Below are 18,891 nucleotides of genomic sequence, written 5' to 3' on the forward strand. Positions count from 1 at the left end.
GCTATCAAATTTCACATCCTCAGTAACTAGCAAAAAAATTACATTCAAAGATGGCATCATGAATAGCCAATGACAGAAATCTACCATGTCTACCACTGCTGACATAAAGAGGCAGCCTTTCACTGCCTCTTTAGCAGGAAGAATTTCTTGGATGCTGTTTCAGTTCCCAGCATCTGCTGAGGCTGTTGACATAGAGGGCAAAATTTGATGCAGGGAGCAGGATACCAGGCCATGTGCCAGAGGAGACACCAAACAGAACATTATGTAGTTTTCAAAGGAATGATTTTTGGCCAGTTGGACTTGAACTGGGAAAAATACCACTAAAAAGCAAATAAAGAATTGGTTTGCTTATATACTGCTTACTTTTAGCTTTCCAGCCAATCTAGCACATGAATTTCCTGAGTTTACTTTCACTCAACACATGAAAGTGCTTTATGAACACACAAAAAGTGACATCCCGTTTCTGTTCCCCAAAGCTAAACAGCTGGAAGTGGGAAGTTAGTGAAAATTTCCTCTGCAGGGGAGGTCGTCTAGTCAAACTCAAGAGCAGAAGTGAGAGAATAGTTTCTAATGATGACACAACCCCTAATTGTATAGATCATCATTTCAACTCTGCTCTAATAAAGCATGTCCACACAAAAAGCTATTTGTATAAACTACTCTTAGCCAGGCCACGTCCTGCACCCAGTGCACTACACAATGGAGCTCAACACCGACCTCAGAGAGCCAAAGGTGTGGTTCTCATTTGTGTGGGAGTAGAACCAAACTCACAGTCAAAAGCCTGGCACAGCAAAAAAGAAGCACTCCCCAGCTAAAGAGTTAAGCTTAGTTTAAGTCCCTGGTCTGCAGATAATTCTCCTCCCTCATGCTCTGACTGCCCGCTCCAGAACACAAGACAAAAAAAGTTCGACAGGAAGCTCCAGCAAGACTTTATTCAGTGGTATACAATAGGAAGAAATTAGCATGAAAGAAGAATTGTATACATTACTGACTTTCCAAGTCACTAAAACAAACCCATAGTGACAAGAACTATTGAGTTCGATGACATAACAAGGAGCGTGTGACCATCTCTCTAGTGTCCATACCTGCAAACAGATAATATGTTAATGCTCTTTTAAAAATTACAGTTCATAGGAGTGCTGGTCTGGGTGGATTTATTTTCATTCTACCACAGCATAATTAACACGTAAATGGGTGAAATACTGTTGAGGAAATCTTAGGAAGTTCTCCTAAGATTTCACTTCCCCTAAAAGTCTATCCAGGCACCAGTTAGAAGAGAGCCTGAACAACTCACAACACCACGTGCAAGAGATCTCAGTACCAGTTATCTTTTGCCCTGAATCCCACTTCAAATATATCTGACATGAAGCGAGGCCAAAACTTGTCACAGCCCCAGACTGAGCACACATCAGAAAATATTAATTCATGTCTCTGTTTCTCATCATGTTGCCTGTGCAATATGAAGAGATTAGCCAGGCAACTCAGTTTTCATTGTGTGTTCAGGAAAACATCTTAATATCAAAACTATGGTACTTTAGTTGTCACACCAATGATGATTTGCACAACTAACTGTCTACCAGAGCCCAAACACAATCCTCAACATTTATAATACCTGTTCTGCTTTGTTTCAGTCTGGACTCTGACTAGAATTAACTTATATTTTTTTTAAGTGGGTGGGGAGAGGGACAATCTGCAGTTAAGAAAAGATTAGTAGATCAATGGTGCAGAATGAAGCAAGTGATAGGCAAACTTCCTAACTATTTTCAAGGGTCAATTACCTCTCAAAATATAACTACTTCTCAAAAACCCATTACTGGATCTCCTCCTACTGTTCTTGACAGGAGACCTTTAAAAAACATTACAAAACCAACAATACAGCAATTATAAATAAATGGGCCAAAGCTGCAGGAATGGCTACATGGACACTTGACTTCCAGATGCTAGGAAATCAGCTTTATTAATCTCTGAGGCTATCAGAGTTATAAAACAAATCATCAGGATAACCAGAGGGATCCAGTAAGATCTCTAGCACCTCAGCAGAAACACTTTGGAACCCAAGCAGCTGAATTCAGGTCATCCTCTAAATCCAAATTGCTCATGCAGCAGCACAGTATTCACCTGAGACTCCACTTCTAGGTAATTCCATTTCTCTCCTGCTCTCCATTCTTTAGAGAGAATGTCAGTAGAAGTTACTACTTTTCACAGCTCCTACATACCCCACAGCTGTCTGGACTTCCTTCAGAGCTCACTCAGAACCAGGTGACCAAGGAAAGAACCTCTCTGAACAGCAACTATGTCCTCAGACACACCAATCTGACACTGATAATTATATTTACAGAACAAGTGGACTTTTCATCTTGCAATCTGTGCAGGATACGTACTTTTGGAACTCCCATTCCCTGTTGTCCAGCGGACATACTTGGCGAGTTTTGAGCCAGCGAGAGATGCAGTGGAAGTGGAAAGCGTGCTGGAAGACAAAGTTCAGATCACATCATTTCAGAATGTATGAATGCATCTCAATGAGAAAACTACCACTGAAAGCATCAGAGTAAGAAGAGAGTAGCAAGAGTTTGCAGGCAAAGGTGGGGACAACTGATCAGTCAGCTGATCAACTGATCAGCTGATAAACACAAAGGAATTGATCCATATTTTCAGAGAGGAGGAAACATTAGTGAAACAGCAGCAGAGAGCCTGTTCCACAGTGCACAGAGTGGTAAATGACTGACTTCTGATGAAGGAGGGAGTGCAGAGTTTAGCAGCTGCCAAAATTGGCAGAGCAGATGTTGATAAGAAGCATAATCAGAAAGAAAAGAGAGGATTTCAGAGTGACTAGCAGGGGTGACATAAATGTATACATGCTGAAGGAAGCTTTCTATCAGTTTGCAGGAGATACCAGAGCCTGAATAAAAAGGAATTTGCAAAATTAGAAAAAAAAATTTCATTTATGTATTTAATAAGGGCAACTGTTCTCTTACCCCATACATCTACTTAAAACCAACATTTCACTTGTGGTCACTCTCACACACAACAATATAATTTTGACATTAGAATATCCTGACATGGTTAAACATTTTGCCCTTGTCCTCTGCAGATAGAATTGTAACATTTATGGTCCTGTTCCAGCATTATCATGTTGTAACTCAATCCCACAGCACAGAAAAGAAGGGACTGAGGATCAGGAAGTTATTCCACTATGGAACAGTTTATCTTCCAACTCAGGTCCAGGCTAGCTAACAGGTATTCGAGTTTGGAGTTAACATGCTAGTGGAACCAATTGATTTGGTCTTCCCCCAAAACTGGAAGGAAATCAGCTGGTTACCCCAGACTGACTCTTTGAATTAGCCTGCACATAGACAAATCAAGCAGGCTGACATCCAAGTGATCCTATTAGCAGGGGAAAAGAAAAGGTTTAACTCCTAGGCAAACCATGATCAGGAAAATCATGCTAGGAATGAAAGATCTATTATTTCTAAAAATAAAATTATTAAGGCTTATCTTCCTCCCTTTGCTTCTTTGTCTTATTACATCTCTCCATCTTTCACTTTCTTCTCTCTCTCCTTTCTACATTCTAGCAAACATAAGGACTTTAAAATTCTTATTTCTGGTGGATTATGTGAAGCATGCTACAGAATTCATTCTGTCCCACGTCTTCAAAAAAGGAGGACAGCATCACCCCACACAAGCTGCACAATAAAAGAAGTTCTCCTTACATTGCAGACGCCCCATGCAACTGTGCACTCCTCAGAGGTAGCCGATGCTTGGTTGGCTTGACATTCTATGCCTGTGGAAATAAAGATTGAACAAATATACAAAGGAGTTGAAGATGTACATGCACATGTACTAACTGGTAGATTCCTTCATAATAGCAAATGTAGGCAGGGGAGGAGGAGCTCTTTTGTGGTATTTAACACACCAGCAAGTATCAAGAGCTATGGTTTAATGTGTACTATTTTTCCAAAAGTAACATATCAAAACATTCTTAATCCTGATTTCCTCCTTCCTCTACTTTTTTAGTATTCCAAAGTTCCAGAGGGCAAGAGTACATAGCTCATCTGCTGGCAACATGTGTCTGTTTCCCAAATTTCAAGGATAAAGATCTTCATTTTTTCCTCTTGTGCTCACAGAGATATCTTTTGATGATGAGCTAACAGTACATTGACTTAAACTTCTTACCCAGGTTTCCCTCCACACAAATTCTTATATGTTCCTGTCAGATATTATGTACTTTATTTGCAAATTAATTTGCTCATGTAATACTGGAGTTTACTCGTCTTTATTTTATAGTCTTGTGATAGATAAGTACATCCCAAAAATCCACAATAGGAAATACAGTATGGTTTGGATCTTTTATACCTTGGAGCTGAGTACCCAGGAGAATCCCCAACCCTAACTTTTTATGAGTTTGGGTTATGTTCTGGGCTTTTGTGTCAGATTGTGTAGATGAAGGAGATGAAAAAGAGTGAGGAAAGAAGAACAACACTGAGAAAATAAATCCTACAAGCCAGTTCTCCACCCTAAGGCCTGAACAATTCACTTCTGCTCCAGTTCAAGAAGAAACTTCAGAAGAAAAAGAGATTTTTCCAACTCCTCCACCATCAGCAGCACAAACCTATAAGACTAACATTTTGCTTCTTGCTAAAAGATGCCTTCTTTAGGAGTCAAGCCCAAATGATTTAAAAAGATCTGCTGATAGATCATCAGCTTAGAACTCAATACATGGGCTGGCTGCTTTCTTGTTTTGCAGATTTTTCTTTTCCTGGCAAAGATGTCTGAATGAGCTTCAACTCTATTTCACTCTTCGTGTGCTTGAATATGCTTAGAGGAAAAGGAATTTGATTCACCAAATAAAGATTCAAAAACTTTCAAATCCCACAGGTTTGGCTGAAAAAATGTGATCTCTATTTCTTCTGTCCCATGCTTCCCATTCTCAATTTTTTACACTTTTCAGGTGTGGAGGTGCACATAATAAAAGAAAGGCCCATTTTTTTCTGAGGTGCAAGAGATGTCAATTAACCATAGTCATGAGGAACTACTCAAAACTGTCTAAATGATGTCTAAAGAAACTCAGTAGCAACAGCTGTTCTCCAAGATTTGAGTGAACCTGTGTTTATCATATGGCTTACATCAAAGATATGATATACCACAGCAGGAAGTCCAAAGCTCAACCCTTTGCCTCCCTATAGAAGAAAACAAAATCCAGTACTGCAGTCTTAATTCCCGAATCTCTCAATACATACAGCAATAAAACTAAATCTGATTAAGAACATGGAAGATGCTCAAGACCCTTGAAGAACTTCAATTACTTTGGATACTTGTATAAAATTCTACACCTGAGATCTTTGCAACAATTTTATTGTTACTGCAGTATGGACTCATGGTCATGGTTAAATTTTAAATATCTGGCCAGAGTCTGTACAGTAACAGATAATGGTGAGAAGATGAGTAGTAGGAAAAGATGAGGAAATTCATCTGAAGGGAAAAAAGTCAAAGAGCAAGCAAAGTTTAACTTAGAAAGCCTCTGCTGAAAGCAAGAAAAATACTCCAGCATGCAATATACGTATCTTGTTTCTTCTCTTTCCCTGCTAGAAACAAAATATTGGGCATATTAGACATGAAGTCCATCTATCCCATTTTTTATGTAATTTTGTCTTTTTTTTTTTCCCTCTCTAAGAGGCCCTCACATTAGAGCTGCATGAACACAATTTAAAGGACTCTGTATTTTGCCTGGAAGTGAGAGGCAAGAAAGATGGTTTAGGTAAGGAAAAGGAGCACCACTGACATTCATTTCAGTGTTACTCAAACTTTCACTGACAGTTTAAAGCATGACAGTCCCAAAAATTTAAGAGGACAGACAAATTTTTGTGGAAGTGGCTGAGGAGGAGTTCTCTGGTCGTGATGGAAAGCCCTTCCAACAAGACATCCGGGTTTAGCTCCCTTATCAAACACACTGGAGATTACTGCTAGCACTGCTTTGACTGCCAAAAAAGGGCCTCCCAAAAGCTGAAGCACTTTTTGGTCTCCTACTTGCTTAATTTCACAAAAGGACAATATATCAACAAATAAAAAACTAACAAAACCAAAACAAACAAACAAACCCACATGGACAATCTCCATCCTAGAATGAAAGCTGATGATCCTGGCTCTTGAGAGAAAGAGAAGCTATTTACCATCTGCTGACCCAAAAGAAGTCGTAAGAGTGAGATAGTGACAGGTACTGAAGGAATACTGAATGACTCTTCTGTTGTCTTGCTTTTGACAGAGTATCTCCAGGTGAGGACAGAAAGAGACAGCTAAAACCTGAAATACCTGTAAATAATTGTGAAAGACGCAATGGAAGCATTTCAACTCAGGGAGTTGTGGAAGTGCATCTTATATAAATGGCAGCTTCTGAATCTTGGCATTGTAAGAACCAGCCCACTTCCTATATATTTCCTATTGCAAAAATCACCTGCATATTTACACATCAAGAAACAAATCCAAACCCATTCCAGCTAATAAACATCCTGAGATTCTTCTCTGGATTCTATGCAACGTATCTATCTTTGTGAAGCTGGATTCATGGTACTTGGCACGTTACCATCAAAGCAAGGGGACAGTAATTTGATGGCACATTTTACACAGTTCAAAGCTATACAGGTCATCTTACTACAATAAGACATTACACATTTTAGACCAGAAGATAATCCAATATATTAAACACCCTGTTAATACTCCCCCAACTTACCATGTTGCAGTGACAGCACCAGAGAGTAAGCCTCTGAAGAAAGCCTAAAGCAAAATCTAAACAGAACATGTGTCTTTCCAGAGAAGAATGAAACCAAAACACTGAGAATCTACTCATTCCTTCTGTACACTGAATCCAAACCAAACTGAGGGCAGGGGGGATCCTTTGAATCACGACAATATTGAGTCATTAGGCACAGGCATGGGGAGAACTGCATGACACCTTAGCACTGATGCCTGACTTTATAACATTAACAAACTTTCATTACCATGACTGGCTTATCACTCTGCTAGTGTTTCCCCATTCTAAGTTTCCCTTAATCACTAAAAGTGGGAGACATTTATATCCTGCATTTTATCAAATCGAATCTTGTGTTGTTCTTCCATGCCCATTCTATTAATTTTTTCTCAATTTGCCATCACTTCACATCTTATGTCTGAAAATCTAATTAAAGGGGTTTTTAACAACATTAATGATCTGTAACAAGGAAGTAAGCAAATCCAGAGCCAACACTGATCTCGGAATACCAATTTAGAAATGCCTTCTACTCTGTATGCTGTCAATTTTCGTCTGTCATTTGCAGTCCAGGCTGCTCATAACATTGCTCATACCAATTAATAACATGTTATGCTTGAGCAGCTCAAGAAGCAAAAATAGTTACCTATGCCTTTTTTTCTTTACTGTCTTTCCTAATCTACCTATATACTCTCAACCCCCACACACATACTGCTGGGGCTTTTAAAAATATTTTTAAAAGAACTGATAAACAAAATGTATTACTGAAAAATACCATTTGTCCATTCTCCTTCCAACTCCTCCACACCTCTCCTTCATCCCATATGTCCTATTTGCTATTTATAAAAAAAAAAAGCCAATATATGAGACTGTATTTGGTCTGTCATGGAAGGTACAATTAATTTTAAGGCAGATTGATAGAATGAAACACACCAGCATCTCCTATCTTAAAATACATCACTCTTACAATGAATAATTATCTTGAATTACAGGATTTTACATATTTATTCTATACTTTTGTAAATTCTATAAATGCAACTTGTGTTCTAATAAGTCTTTGAAATTCCATTTGCCTGTCAGCAAAATGCTTTCCTCTCTAATACATTATAAACCTGAGAGACTAAGTAGTAGTCCAGCATCCACCTTCTTTTGAAACTTCTTTCCAAGATGGTACAGGTTAGAGACACTTCAAAAGGAAACCTTTACATTAAAGAACCTCAACTTGTTTCATAATTCCTGCTCTTTTTAGTGTTATCATTCCCTGCCTAATAACCAACAATAAACTGAAGCATGGATAGACAGTAGCTGGCTCAAAACACAAACACATTTCTCCCCAAGAAGTGAACCTGCTTAACCCATGTTCAGGCCAGTGTTACGGTGTTTGCACTTTATTAAAAAAAAAACCAAACAAAAACCAAAAAAAAAACCCAAACAAAACAAAACAAAAAAAACCCCAAAACAAACAAACAAACAAAAAAAAACCAACCAAAAAAACACCTAAACAAAGCTTCTGTAAGTAATTTTGCAATTATTATTTAAATATGAAGTAAAATTAGGTACATTTTTCAGTAGTTGTTCCTATAAACTTGAAGAATCATTTTTCTGAAGTGTTTTATTTCCATACAGTCTTATTGACAGGAAGTCACCAATAGTATTGGTTCCAAGGGTGTCCACATAAAACCAAAGTGCAACCAAACTATTCCAATGGGATCAGGGCACGCCATGTCCAGGCACTGTCCTTGGACCTGGGATTGTTTTGGGGGCTTCCACCAGCCTCATATTTTAGGAATATAGGCAAATTTCTATCTGGGGTAGGCTAAAAGGTCTTCTGTCCCTCATGATTGAAACAAGATGGACAGTTATGGAGTCAACAGTACTTTGTCATTTTTGAGGAAAAAAAAAAAAAAGGTTTGTACTCATTACCAATACTCTAAGGGACTAAAAACAGTGATTTTGTGCATACTGACCTATTTCATTATAGAAATGAACCACCAAGATTATACAGAAAAAAAAAATTAAAATCAAACCAATACTAACAATGCATTGCTTTTTATTTTGGCATTTGATTACTCTCCTTTGTAAGTGAACAAATCATTTTCTAGGTGGCTACAAAACTCCCCCTACTACAACATGTACTAAGTTAGTTAGGCAAGGTAGGTTTTATAGAATGAGGAGTCAAATTAATTTGCTGGTCCATGCCTTTCCTTGCCAGACACAGACACAGAGAGTGTTACAAGACTTCATCTTAATGAGTGTCATCGAGAAGCTGACACTCATAGCAACCTTCCCAACTCTGAAATATAATACTTTTCTTTGTAAGCAATGCCTGTCAGCCCTGAATAATTTCAGTTCCTCTTTATTATTACTCCTTCTCTCCCTTGTTGTGTTCAAAATACACTCAGCAGCATCATGTCTGTTGATCTGGCATCAAGTGATCCTACCCTTTACAAGAAAAGGGTGAGGAAGAAGCAGTATGGTGACAGAGGTCACAAAAATAGATTATGAGACTTCACCATTACATAAAATAGAGACCAGCAGAAGAATTAGTTACTGACTGAAAGCTTTGCTGAGTTATATCCTCAGCTGGGGTAATTTCAGCTGCTCAGCACATACAAGTCCAAACTGTATCCCTGCCCATTTACTTACATAGATCCATAATGTGGTTTCTGCAAATGGCACAGTTATCAACCACAATGTCCCATGCCCACAGAGCTACGGCGTTCCACTGCAGAGGGGGAAAAAAGAAACACAGTCGTGATTCAATTTACATTGGACAGAAATCCTCCCTATTCTTCAAGATGCCATGTACTTTTTGAAACAGAAAAGCTGGGATATTTAAGAAAAAAACAAATCTTAGAAGTCCAGAGTAATTCTTCATCATGAGTTCAGGTTACTAGGAAGCAGCAGTCTTCAAAAACCGCCCAGACACAGTGTCCTTCCCATTTCAAAAACAAGGTAACTCCCACAATTCAAGATCCAGTGGAATCCAAGCACGCCGAATCCTCGATTCTGAAGGAAAGGACAGCCCCTTGGAGAAAGACCAATTCAGACGCCATTTTTGGTAAGAGAAATTCCCATTATTTGTGGTAGTTCTTCTAGTAATCACCTTTCAGAACAGCTGGAGTCAAGAACTAAATCTCTAATGCTACTCTCCAGTGACTCCTGAAAAATCTTCCCTACAAAAGGTTCATAAGCAACAGCCTATCAGCAAGGCTGGATATAAAAATTTCCAAGTACTACCAAATCAACCTTTCAAAGACTTACTTTATACATAAAAAAGTAATAGCACTGTCCCATTCAGGGGAAAGGTTTCAGGATTTTAGGGTAAGCTATGCAGAAAAACATGGTACCTTTTTATTCTTCCAGACAAAACCCAAAATCAGGTCTTCTGTAAACTCATTAAATAAATGGGTCTGCCTTCAACATACAAAGTAATCCAATATATTTTACTAGTAATCAGGATAATCTTCATTTACTACTGAAGTATTTTTCCCCCCTTACATTTTTTCAGTATGTATTTGCACTGACTGTACTGTAGTAAATCTTCTCTCCTGTGCTCCATTTCCATCTCAATGTCTTCATTGCTCTCCCTCAGTTTGGGACATTAAAGAAGGAACACTGAGTTCCAAGTATTGACAGGCAGTTTCGGACTTTGATAAGCTCTTCAATTTTTCATTAGTACTGATATAAAAAGTAGTCACAATACTACTAGATCTTTTAGGACATGCACCAGTAGTGATCTCTTTTGTTTTCCTAATCTTCTAACTTCAAGTCTAGCTGGCCTCTGGCTGAGGTACTCATCTCTCATGGACTTCATCCATACTTCAAGGCAGCTCAGATAAAAGTTCTCAGCACCCTTATCTCTTCCATACACTCCAGAACTTAATCTCTTGTCCCATTATGGTCTACTCTGATGGCCTGCTCACCTGTAAGCTCAAATGAGGCACACATGCAACAAAGTTCTTGGTACCTTGCCAGGGAGGAGGAATGCCACTGACACATAAATGGTGCCACTTCCTACCACCCTCATTATATTTGTCCCTATTTCCAAAGGACAAGCAATTATGTCACCCAAACACTTCCTTCTGCACAGATCCAGGGGTTTCCATCATCACTGATGGCAGCTGCATTTCTAACAAACTCATCTACAAGCAGGAATCACTGGAAATGTTTACTGATATTCAGTCTAGGGGTCACTTTCCCTCAAACTATACCTTAGTACAAGCCCACACAACCTAACCCTGCTTTTCTACACCCTCGTGAAGAGGCTCGGACCATCCCCGTGACCCAGCTGACAAACTGGCGGCACTGGACAGGAGAGCGATATTATGGCTGCTTTGAGTGAGGAGGCAAAGCCAGGGTGGCATGAGGACATTTGCTCACTAACACGTTGTTATGGCTCGATTTAAATAAGAAGGAGGAAAAAAGTCAGCCACAGACATTTGCAGAAAGTATTTAACGCAGCACATGGGGCAGCCCGGGCGGCTGGGCCACAGGGGCCGGGGGTGATGGCGGAAGCACTCCAGGGCTGCCCACAGGCTCTGGGTAGGAGTAGTCGAGGCCCGTCGGGGCGGCAGCGTCAGAGGGCGGCGAGCGGTGGAACCCCGAGCAGGGCATCCCCCATCTGGGCATCCCCCGGCCGGCACGGCCCCGTCGCCGTCCCCGCTCCTGCTCCCGCCCCCACCGGCCGCGCCCGCTGATTGGCCAGTTCCCGCTGCACGTGCGGCGGCCCGCCTCAGCCATTGGCTAGGACGCACGCCAGGGCTCCCCGCAGGCCTCGCGCCGCCCCTCCCACCGCTCCGGTGCGGAACCGGGCGCCCGGCTCCGTAAAGGGAGCGGGAAGTCGCCCCCTTCCCGTCCCGCTCGCTGGCATCAGGCCGGCCCCAGCCCCCCTCCCAGTCCCTCCGGGAGCTGCCGGAGGAGCGCGCCGGCGGGGCCTCACTTTCTTCACTTCGAAGCGCTTCTTGCCGGCGCCGCTGTTGGTTCCGCTGGGGGTGTCCACATCCATTGCGGCCGCCATTTTGGGTGCGTGAATCGGCCCGTCCTGCTCCGCGCGCGTGCGCGGCAGGGCGGGGCAGAGGGGCCGGAGGAGGGCGGGGCGCCGGGAGGGGGCATCTCATGGCCACGCCCCCTCTCGCACCGCGCCGGCAGGTGCGGGGGGATGAGGGCGCGGTCACGTGAGGGCGGTCACGTGAGCGCGCTCCTGAGGGGGCGGCCAGGGCGGGGCCGCGCCGCAGTTAGCTCGGCGCTGTGGCGGCGGCGCTCGGGCTGTGGGTGCAGCGCCTCGCTACAATCCCGTGCGATTTGCCTCCCCGCCCTCTTCACATGAGGGGCTTCAGCCCTCAGTAAACTTCTAACTTGTTTTCGCCCGTCGTAATCGAGGCAGGACGAGGTGGGGCCGGCGGTGTTGCCGCTGTAGCCCTTTGTTCTCCCGCAGTCCGGGTTTTTTTTTTTAAAAGGAACATGGACTTGCTGGAGACAGAACTCGCACCTTAGGGCGTGCGATTTGAGCTTTCAGTAGTTACAACCAACATGGATTCAGAGGTGCTGCCAGAGCTGCCCGAGCCTTGTGTGTTCTGTTGCAAGGATGGAGACGACAGGCACGGGAGCTGGTTCTGGGAGCTTCCTCTGTCTGTACCTTCCCGACGGGATCAGTGGTAGCATTCTCCATGATATGGAAGCTGAGGGCAATGCACTCCCCAGCAGCACAACTGCCGGTCTTGAGATTTCACCCAGCTTTGCAGGTCCCTGGAGATGCAATCTCTCTGCAGAGCCACCCTTTCCAAATCCATTTGTGCACTGTGCTGCTCCGTGGATGTGGGAAAGAGGAGTTTGTGGAAGCACTAAAAGTCCATTCTTTTGCACAGATACAGGCAAGCAATATCTGTACTCTACCTCTCATAAGTTTGGGCCCAACAGCACCATTCTGGTCTGGCTCCACTGTACCTGTCTTGCTGTGTGCATACAGCTTTTTCCTGAGACCCGGTGCTTGCTGGGGTGGGGTGTCTGGCAGTCTCCAAATAGTTAAACCTAAAGTAGGGACCTGCAGTAAGAATAAGATGATGCTGTCATTGTATGTGTTGGAATAATTTTAATGTTTGGATTGGGATTAATATTTGAAGGATACGTACCACTTGTGCCTTGACTTATGCACATACCTAAATGTTTGCAGCATCAGGCTGAGCCTGAAAGTTGCACAGACAATAAAGGTAAGTTTGAAGAAGAAAAATGCCTTCCCTCATGTAAAGACCCTTTAAAGCCTCTCATTACCTACATGTAAAGCTCCCATTTCATTGAACTGCCCCTTTCCCCAGATGCTGCTTGGTTATGGGGCATCTCTATTGCTATAAATTGCAGCTGCACAAATTCAGGTTTCTGTCCTGTTGCTCCATATTCAGCACTATTGCAAAGGAGTATTTTGAAAACGGGAGTTGGGTGCTTGAGAAAGTACTTTTCACCTTCAAGAAAATAGCTCTTTTCAAAGCAGAATTTGCAAGATTTCTTATTAATAGAAGGATCAATTGTAACCCTAATTCTTAAATTGTGTATGGCAACGTCTCCAGTAGGACATTTCTCAGTAAGAAACCAGGACATTGATCAAACATGTAGACTAGGGCACACACATACCAGAGAGATGTAAACATTAATTTTCACTTTAAGTGAGTACTGTAGTGTAAAATTGTAGTCTCCCCACCTCAGCTGATGTCACCAGGGGGAGGTGGTTGCCAATGGGGTAAAGCCATACAGCCAGCAATCATGTGGTCTGGATTTATCTTTCCTTCTCTGGCAGCAAAAACAATGTAGTAATGCAGATCTCGAGTTAAGTCTTGCTAAAAAGGAGGGAGTGTTCTTAGGAAAACAAAAAAGACAGCAAACATGGTGCAGGACAGAACGCATATTGCATTTCCATGTTTAATTAATATATTTTCTGATCTGTGTATGCAGATACATTTTACCCACAAGTGCATTAAGAGATCTCCAGTACACTTTTCAAAGTGAAATCAGTGACAGTATAGTCCTGCACTTCATAAAAAGGGCTAAGCTACCTTCTTTGCTTGAAATAATCTGTTTTCTGTTGATTTTAGTGCCACCTCTAATGTCTTTCCTCCTAGTAAAAGTGTATTTCCTCAGACCTGTTTTCCCCTCTTAAGGCTATATGTTATAGAGGGTTGTCAGGAGCTGCTGCAGGAAGAAAGGCTGCAGCTTTGAAAGGCATCAGTCTCAAAAGAAATACAACACTGTGGTCCAAATTACCAGGGATGCTTTGAAGAATGCATCATTTTTCAAATCTTTGGGACATGCAGGAGTGTTGTGGTACACTCCAATACAGGAGGAAAAAGAAAAGGCTGCCAAATTGAAAAGGCAGGGGGACAGACAGACTAGGTGACACGTGACAACTAACTGAATATGGTTAATCCCAATTAAAACGAGACAAACTCTCTCCCAATTGTCAAAGACTGTTCCTAAAAGCAATATACTATCAACCTTTCGAAACCAATGTCTTGGATTTTGGTCACTGCCCTTCTCCTTTATATTCATTCTGTTGGTGATTTGTTGTTTATTTTTCTACAGTCACCAACATTATCCTGTGTGGGATTTATCCCTCAAATGCTTCCCTCTTCCACACACGCACTCTTTGGATGCGTGTTCCTGACTGGACTGCTGTGGGACTGCTCCTGGAGGGGTGGCTGCTTGCAGCTCTGGCTCTGCACCTGCACAGGGACTGGGCAAAAGGCCTTGTGGTGCTCATCCTGACACAACTTGTCCCTGCAGGGCAGAGGGATCCACATGGCAGTGGGAGGATCCCCCAGAACTGAGTTAGATGGAAAATGCAGACAGGAAAGGTGGGTTTGCTTAGTCCTCCCTGCCTGAGCTGTTTGCATTCTGTTTCCCAGCCCCAGAGAAGATGAGCAGTTATCATGACTAGTCCTCCAGTGTGACAGTATCTTTCTGGGGCACTTGGATCACTTAGGAAAAGAACTGGTCTGAAAGAGAATTGCAGCACTTTGAAACACTTCAGGGTGGGAGTGTCATGAGAGTAAGAACGGGATTTCCAAGACTGCCAGGAGCAAAGAGGGGGAAGAAAAGGGAGGTGGCCCTTTTCTAAGTGCTTACAAACCTCAGGTTTTCTCTTGCATTTCTCTGCTTCACACTCTCAGTACTGCCTGCTTAAGGTATGGTTTCAATGGTGCCCTAAGCAGCATCCAGCAGGAATTACCTAGTACATGGGACCAGTTCAGTCCAAGGAGCAAAAACCAGGTGCACTTTATTACTTTTTAAGGAGCTGTAGGGCTGACTGGCTGGCTGCCCTCCAGTTGCTGATGCTAGCAAAATTACTTGAGTTGCCTAAGCTGGGATTTCTTTGCTTTTGGATGCACAAGCCCACGGACAGCATTCACAAATTACTGTTGGGGCAGTACCGAATCTATGGTTATTCTGTGTTGCCACAAAACTTTCTCAAAGTTCAAGAAGCAGGCAAACAGCCTCCCAACAAAGCTCTGTGCAAGCCCCTGTAGCATCTCCTGTTGATTCAGAGTGCTTGGCATAGGGAAATTGAATTCAGAGAACAGAGCCATAGCAATATATCCCATAGATTTTTGGACCAGACAGTGCTTGCTTTCTGTAGAAACCCAAACACCCCACATCTGTGTATGTTTTCCAGATGACGGTCACACTATACCCCATATAGCACCCCTGTCTTTATAATACATTATTAAAACGTCATGAGAGAATGGGAGCCTCCAAACTGGCTAAAAAGAACATATGAGGTTCTGAGAGAGCAGCAGGTTGTAGCATTTAATGGCACGGTGACTGTTGCTCTTCCTTTCTCTTGGCATTTTACCTTAAACTGCTTGATAGCTGAAATAACATGCAGCCATTGTGGCAGCCTGCAGGAAAGCGGGAGCTTGCAAAACCCACAGTACGTAGTGACTCTGCCCAAACTCCTGCAGAGCCTTTCCCCACACATGGATAAACAAGCAGCTGGGGCTGTGCCTGCAGGCTCAGCAAACGACACCGTCTCCACAGTGGGCATCTCAAGCCCCACACCACACCTAACAATCAGCTGCAGCTGATACAGAGGAACACGGTCAGGACAGAGGGATCCCAGTATGTTACCGTGAGGATGCTGGGCTGGTTCCATTCCGCTTCGAGAAAGGCTTTGAAGCTATCCCTGCTATGCATGAGCACCCCCGTGCTCCCCATCTTAATCCTTGCTCCCAGCTACGGAGCTCTACCTCGGAAGAAATACAACATCGACCCCGCCTCCCTGCCACCCCTTTGCAGTTCTGGGCGTCAAACTGCATACGCTGATCGCATCTGGCTGTGCTGCCACCTCCCGAGAGAAAGCAGCATCCCGGCTTCTGCTCGGAGGAAAGGACACGTTCCACAGCCAGCCAGGCTCCCAGGCTGCGCGGAGGGCCCCGGGGAAGCCAGGACTCTCCACGCCGCCCGCAGCCTGGGGAGGCAACACGTGGGCCCAAGGGCAGCTGGAGCCTGGGCACCTCTGTTACTCACAAGGCTGAAGAAGCAGGAGGGTGAGACTGACTACAGCAGCTGAGAAAGAAAAAAAAAATTGAATACACTTGAAATATTGACAACATAATTTGGTTAAAATAAGGAATGATTTGGTTCAGATAATAGCGCATAAACAAAAATAACCGTGCAGGGTACAGAGGGCAGGGCTTGACCCCCGTCACCTCACGTACCAGCTTATCAAGCCAAAATTCCCCCTTTTATGCTGTTCGTCATTACCATCTCCTCCCCTTTTCAATTCGTCACGCTTGTATCACCGCCCTCATCATCACCTTTACCACGCGTGCTCCACCATTCTTTTAGGGGGTCGTGCCACTCTTTGGGAGTCTTCTTTGAGGAAGGCCTCTCTTTTTCCTCAGTGTCCTGTCGTTCACCTTTTGGATTACACATGCGCACCAAGCTGGTATAGTATAAGCCAATATCATGTTCTAACATTAAAGCAATAAATCTCATATAATTAACATTTTCCTGGTGTCCAACCAAATTCTCCTAACTAAATTTAGTAATAGTTATCTCTTGCTTCTTCCTTTTCTGAACATCTGCAGTAGAAGGGGGGGGAACCCCTCCTCTCCCTTTCTTTCTTTACACTTTTAACTGTTTTATTATTTCCAAATATTAATTACAGTATCAATATTGATTACTGTTTCAATTTTGTCAGCACGAATCATACCTATTTATCACAGTAGGATTGTAATTGAGAGAGAGGACAAGCCTTTCAGAGGGTAACTAAGAGGAAAGCAGCAGCTAGGGAGTGACCTGAATATCCCAGAACAACTGCATGAGGTGACAAGGGCTATGGGATAGTGCAAGTGCATGAGGCTGCACCATCTGAGTATCAGGTCACAACCTGGATCTCTTTTATTTCTCAGATAAGAGTTTTCAAAGTGGCTTTTATCCTTTTAAGAAGTACAAAAAAAAAAAAAAGAAAAAAAAAAAAAAAGTTATGATAACTCAATACAAGTTACATTCATTTACTACTGCATGTAAGCAACACTGGAAGATCTGCCAGGCTAATTGGCAGTAGCCAGGAAAAAGCACAAGAGTAACCAAAGTGGTAACACAAGCTTGCCTGCATATAAATCAATAAACTCCTACTGATTTGGGAAATCCATGAACCTTCAGAAACATGAGGGGAGGCAGTTCCAGACTGCTGTGTGGGAGACACTAAAACACTGTTTACAGATATTCTTATCTACAGCTTTTCCCTTACAGTCTTGAACGTGGGGAGAGAGTCATACAGAGGGAACAAGCACTAAAATCAACCCAAAAAAAATTTAAAAAGAGAGAGGTCTGGAAGCTACCTCCACTGAGTCAAATATTTTGATGATTTTTGAAAAGAAGGTGACAGCCATTGAGCTGTAGCTTTGCATTTGTCTTCCTAGATTCTTTGTTATTTTCCCAAGAAATACAGTATCCCAAAATTCCTCCAAAGATCTCTTAATGGAATCAAGTTCCTAACTGCAGGCCCTGCTCTGTAAGACACAATTCATGAGCCTTTGCCATCCTTCTTTGTCACAATAGGAAAGATGCTGCTGTCAGTAAAAGCAGCTTGGTGAAGTCCCTGGTAGTCGTGGCAAAGGCACCATTTGACAATTGAAAACTGTGAAGATTCAAGTTTTTCTGTCACTTTTTTTGGTGGGTTTTGTTGTTACTGTTGTTTTTGTTTGGTTTTAGGCAGGGGAGATGTTGAAGTGAGTTCAGATGTGATTTCAGGGCAAAAAAAACCAGACTAATTTTATATAATTTCTTCTTAGAAAGACACAAAGGAATGGGAAAAAAATAGGTGGCCCACAGACAAGGCAATTTCAAGTATAAAAACTACATGGATATTACAAAAGAAGCCAAGAGTGAGCCATCAATCCTCTGCCTCCCATACCAGAAGAAACAAAAAGTTGTGGTACCTAACTCAGATAGTCCTCAGAAGGCAGGACTGAAAGTGTTTCTGGCATTTAATCACTTTCTGTTATGAATGCCTAAATAAAGACAATATACTGATGTTAGCCTTGCTCTGGACTTCACTGGAAAGTTCATTACAGCAGCTAGGTCAGCAAATCCCACAAGAGATGGTGTCTCTGCCAGTTCTATACTGAACATACCTTGAATGTATCTTGCTGTGTTAAACACTGTTTCCTTTAATTTCCAAACTCAGCACAGCTGGATCTCCAGAACATCAGTTGAAAGAAGGGCCATTTGAGGCAGCAAGCTTTCACTGATCAGAACACAGGAGCTCCCCAATTCTGACAGCTGCAGAAAATGCAGAAAATAGAAGCAAGCAGAGAAGCAAGTGTAAGTGCAGAGCCTACTGCTTTGGTAATTTTTACTTTTGGTAGTTTTGCTTTTAGTAATTTACCACTGCAAAGTGACATAGTCCCTTCTTCTCTCCCCTCCAGTCATGGTGGAGGTTTTGTGGTTTTTTTCTTTCCTCTTCTGCTCACCACATTCATAAATTTTATTTCTCAACCCAGTTTAAGGATTCACTGACCTGTGCTAGGAGAAAGAGGAAAGAGCCACATCCAGCACTAGGAACACACTCCCACTCACCTGCAGTCCACAACACTTTAAAAAATAAAAGAATAGAACAAGATGCAACAGCTTTGGGGAGGTTTCAGCAAGACACA

At 42.6% G+C, this 18,891-nt stretch overlaps 1 protein-coding gene across 1 annotated transcript; it reads right to left on the reverse strand.

The window, feature by feature from the left end:
• Positions 1-905: 905 nt before the first annotated feature.
• RBX1 (ring-box 1) lies at positions 906-11,831 on the reverse strand. Its single transcript, XM_041416914.1, has 5 exons — positions 11,682-11,831; positions 9,386-9,464; positions 3,711-3,781; positions 2,382-2,467; positions 906-1,085 (listed from the first exon to the last, which is right to left on the reverse strand). Exons 1-5 carry the CDS (start codon positions 11,757-11,759, stop codon positions 1,073-1,075), a joined length of 327 nt encoding a protein of 108 aa, XP_041272848.1. The 5' UTR covers positions 11,760-11,831; the 3' UTR covers positions 906-1,072.
• Between the last annotated feature and the right edge of the window lie 7,060 nt (positions 11,832-18,891).

The sequence above is a fragment of the Onychostruthus taczanowskii genome, unplaced genomic scaffold, assembly GCF_017590055.1.
Source record: "Onychostruthus taczanowskii isolate IOZ18803 unplaced genomic scaffold, ASM1759005v1 scaffold53, whole genome shotgun sequence".
Classification (NCBI taxonomy): Eukaryota; Metazoa; Chordata; class Aves; order Passeriformes; family Passeridae; genus Onychostruthus; species Onychostruthus taczanowskii.

Coding starts and splice junctions, on each gene's coding strand:
- RBX1 (XM_041416914.1), bottom strand. CDS start 11,759: ATGGCGGCCGCAATGGATGTGGACACCCCCAGCGGAACCAACAGCGGC. Junction 9,465..11,681: donor AGCGCTTCGAAGTGAAGAAA/GTGAGGCCCCGC, acceptor CCCCCTCTGCAG/TGGAACGCCGTAGCTCTGTG. Junction 2,468..3,710: donor TTGCATGGGGCGTCTGCAAT/GTAAGGAGAACT, acceptor TTTGTCTTCCAG/CACGCTTTCCACTTCCACTG.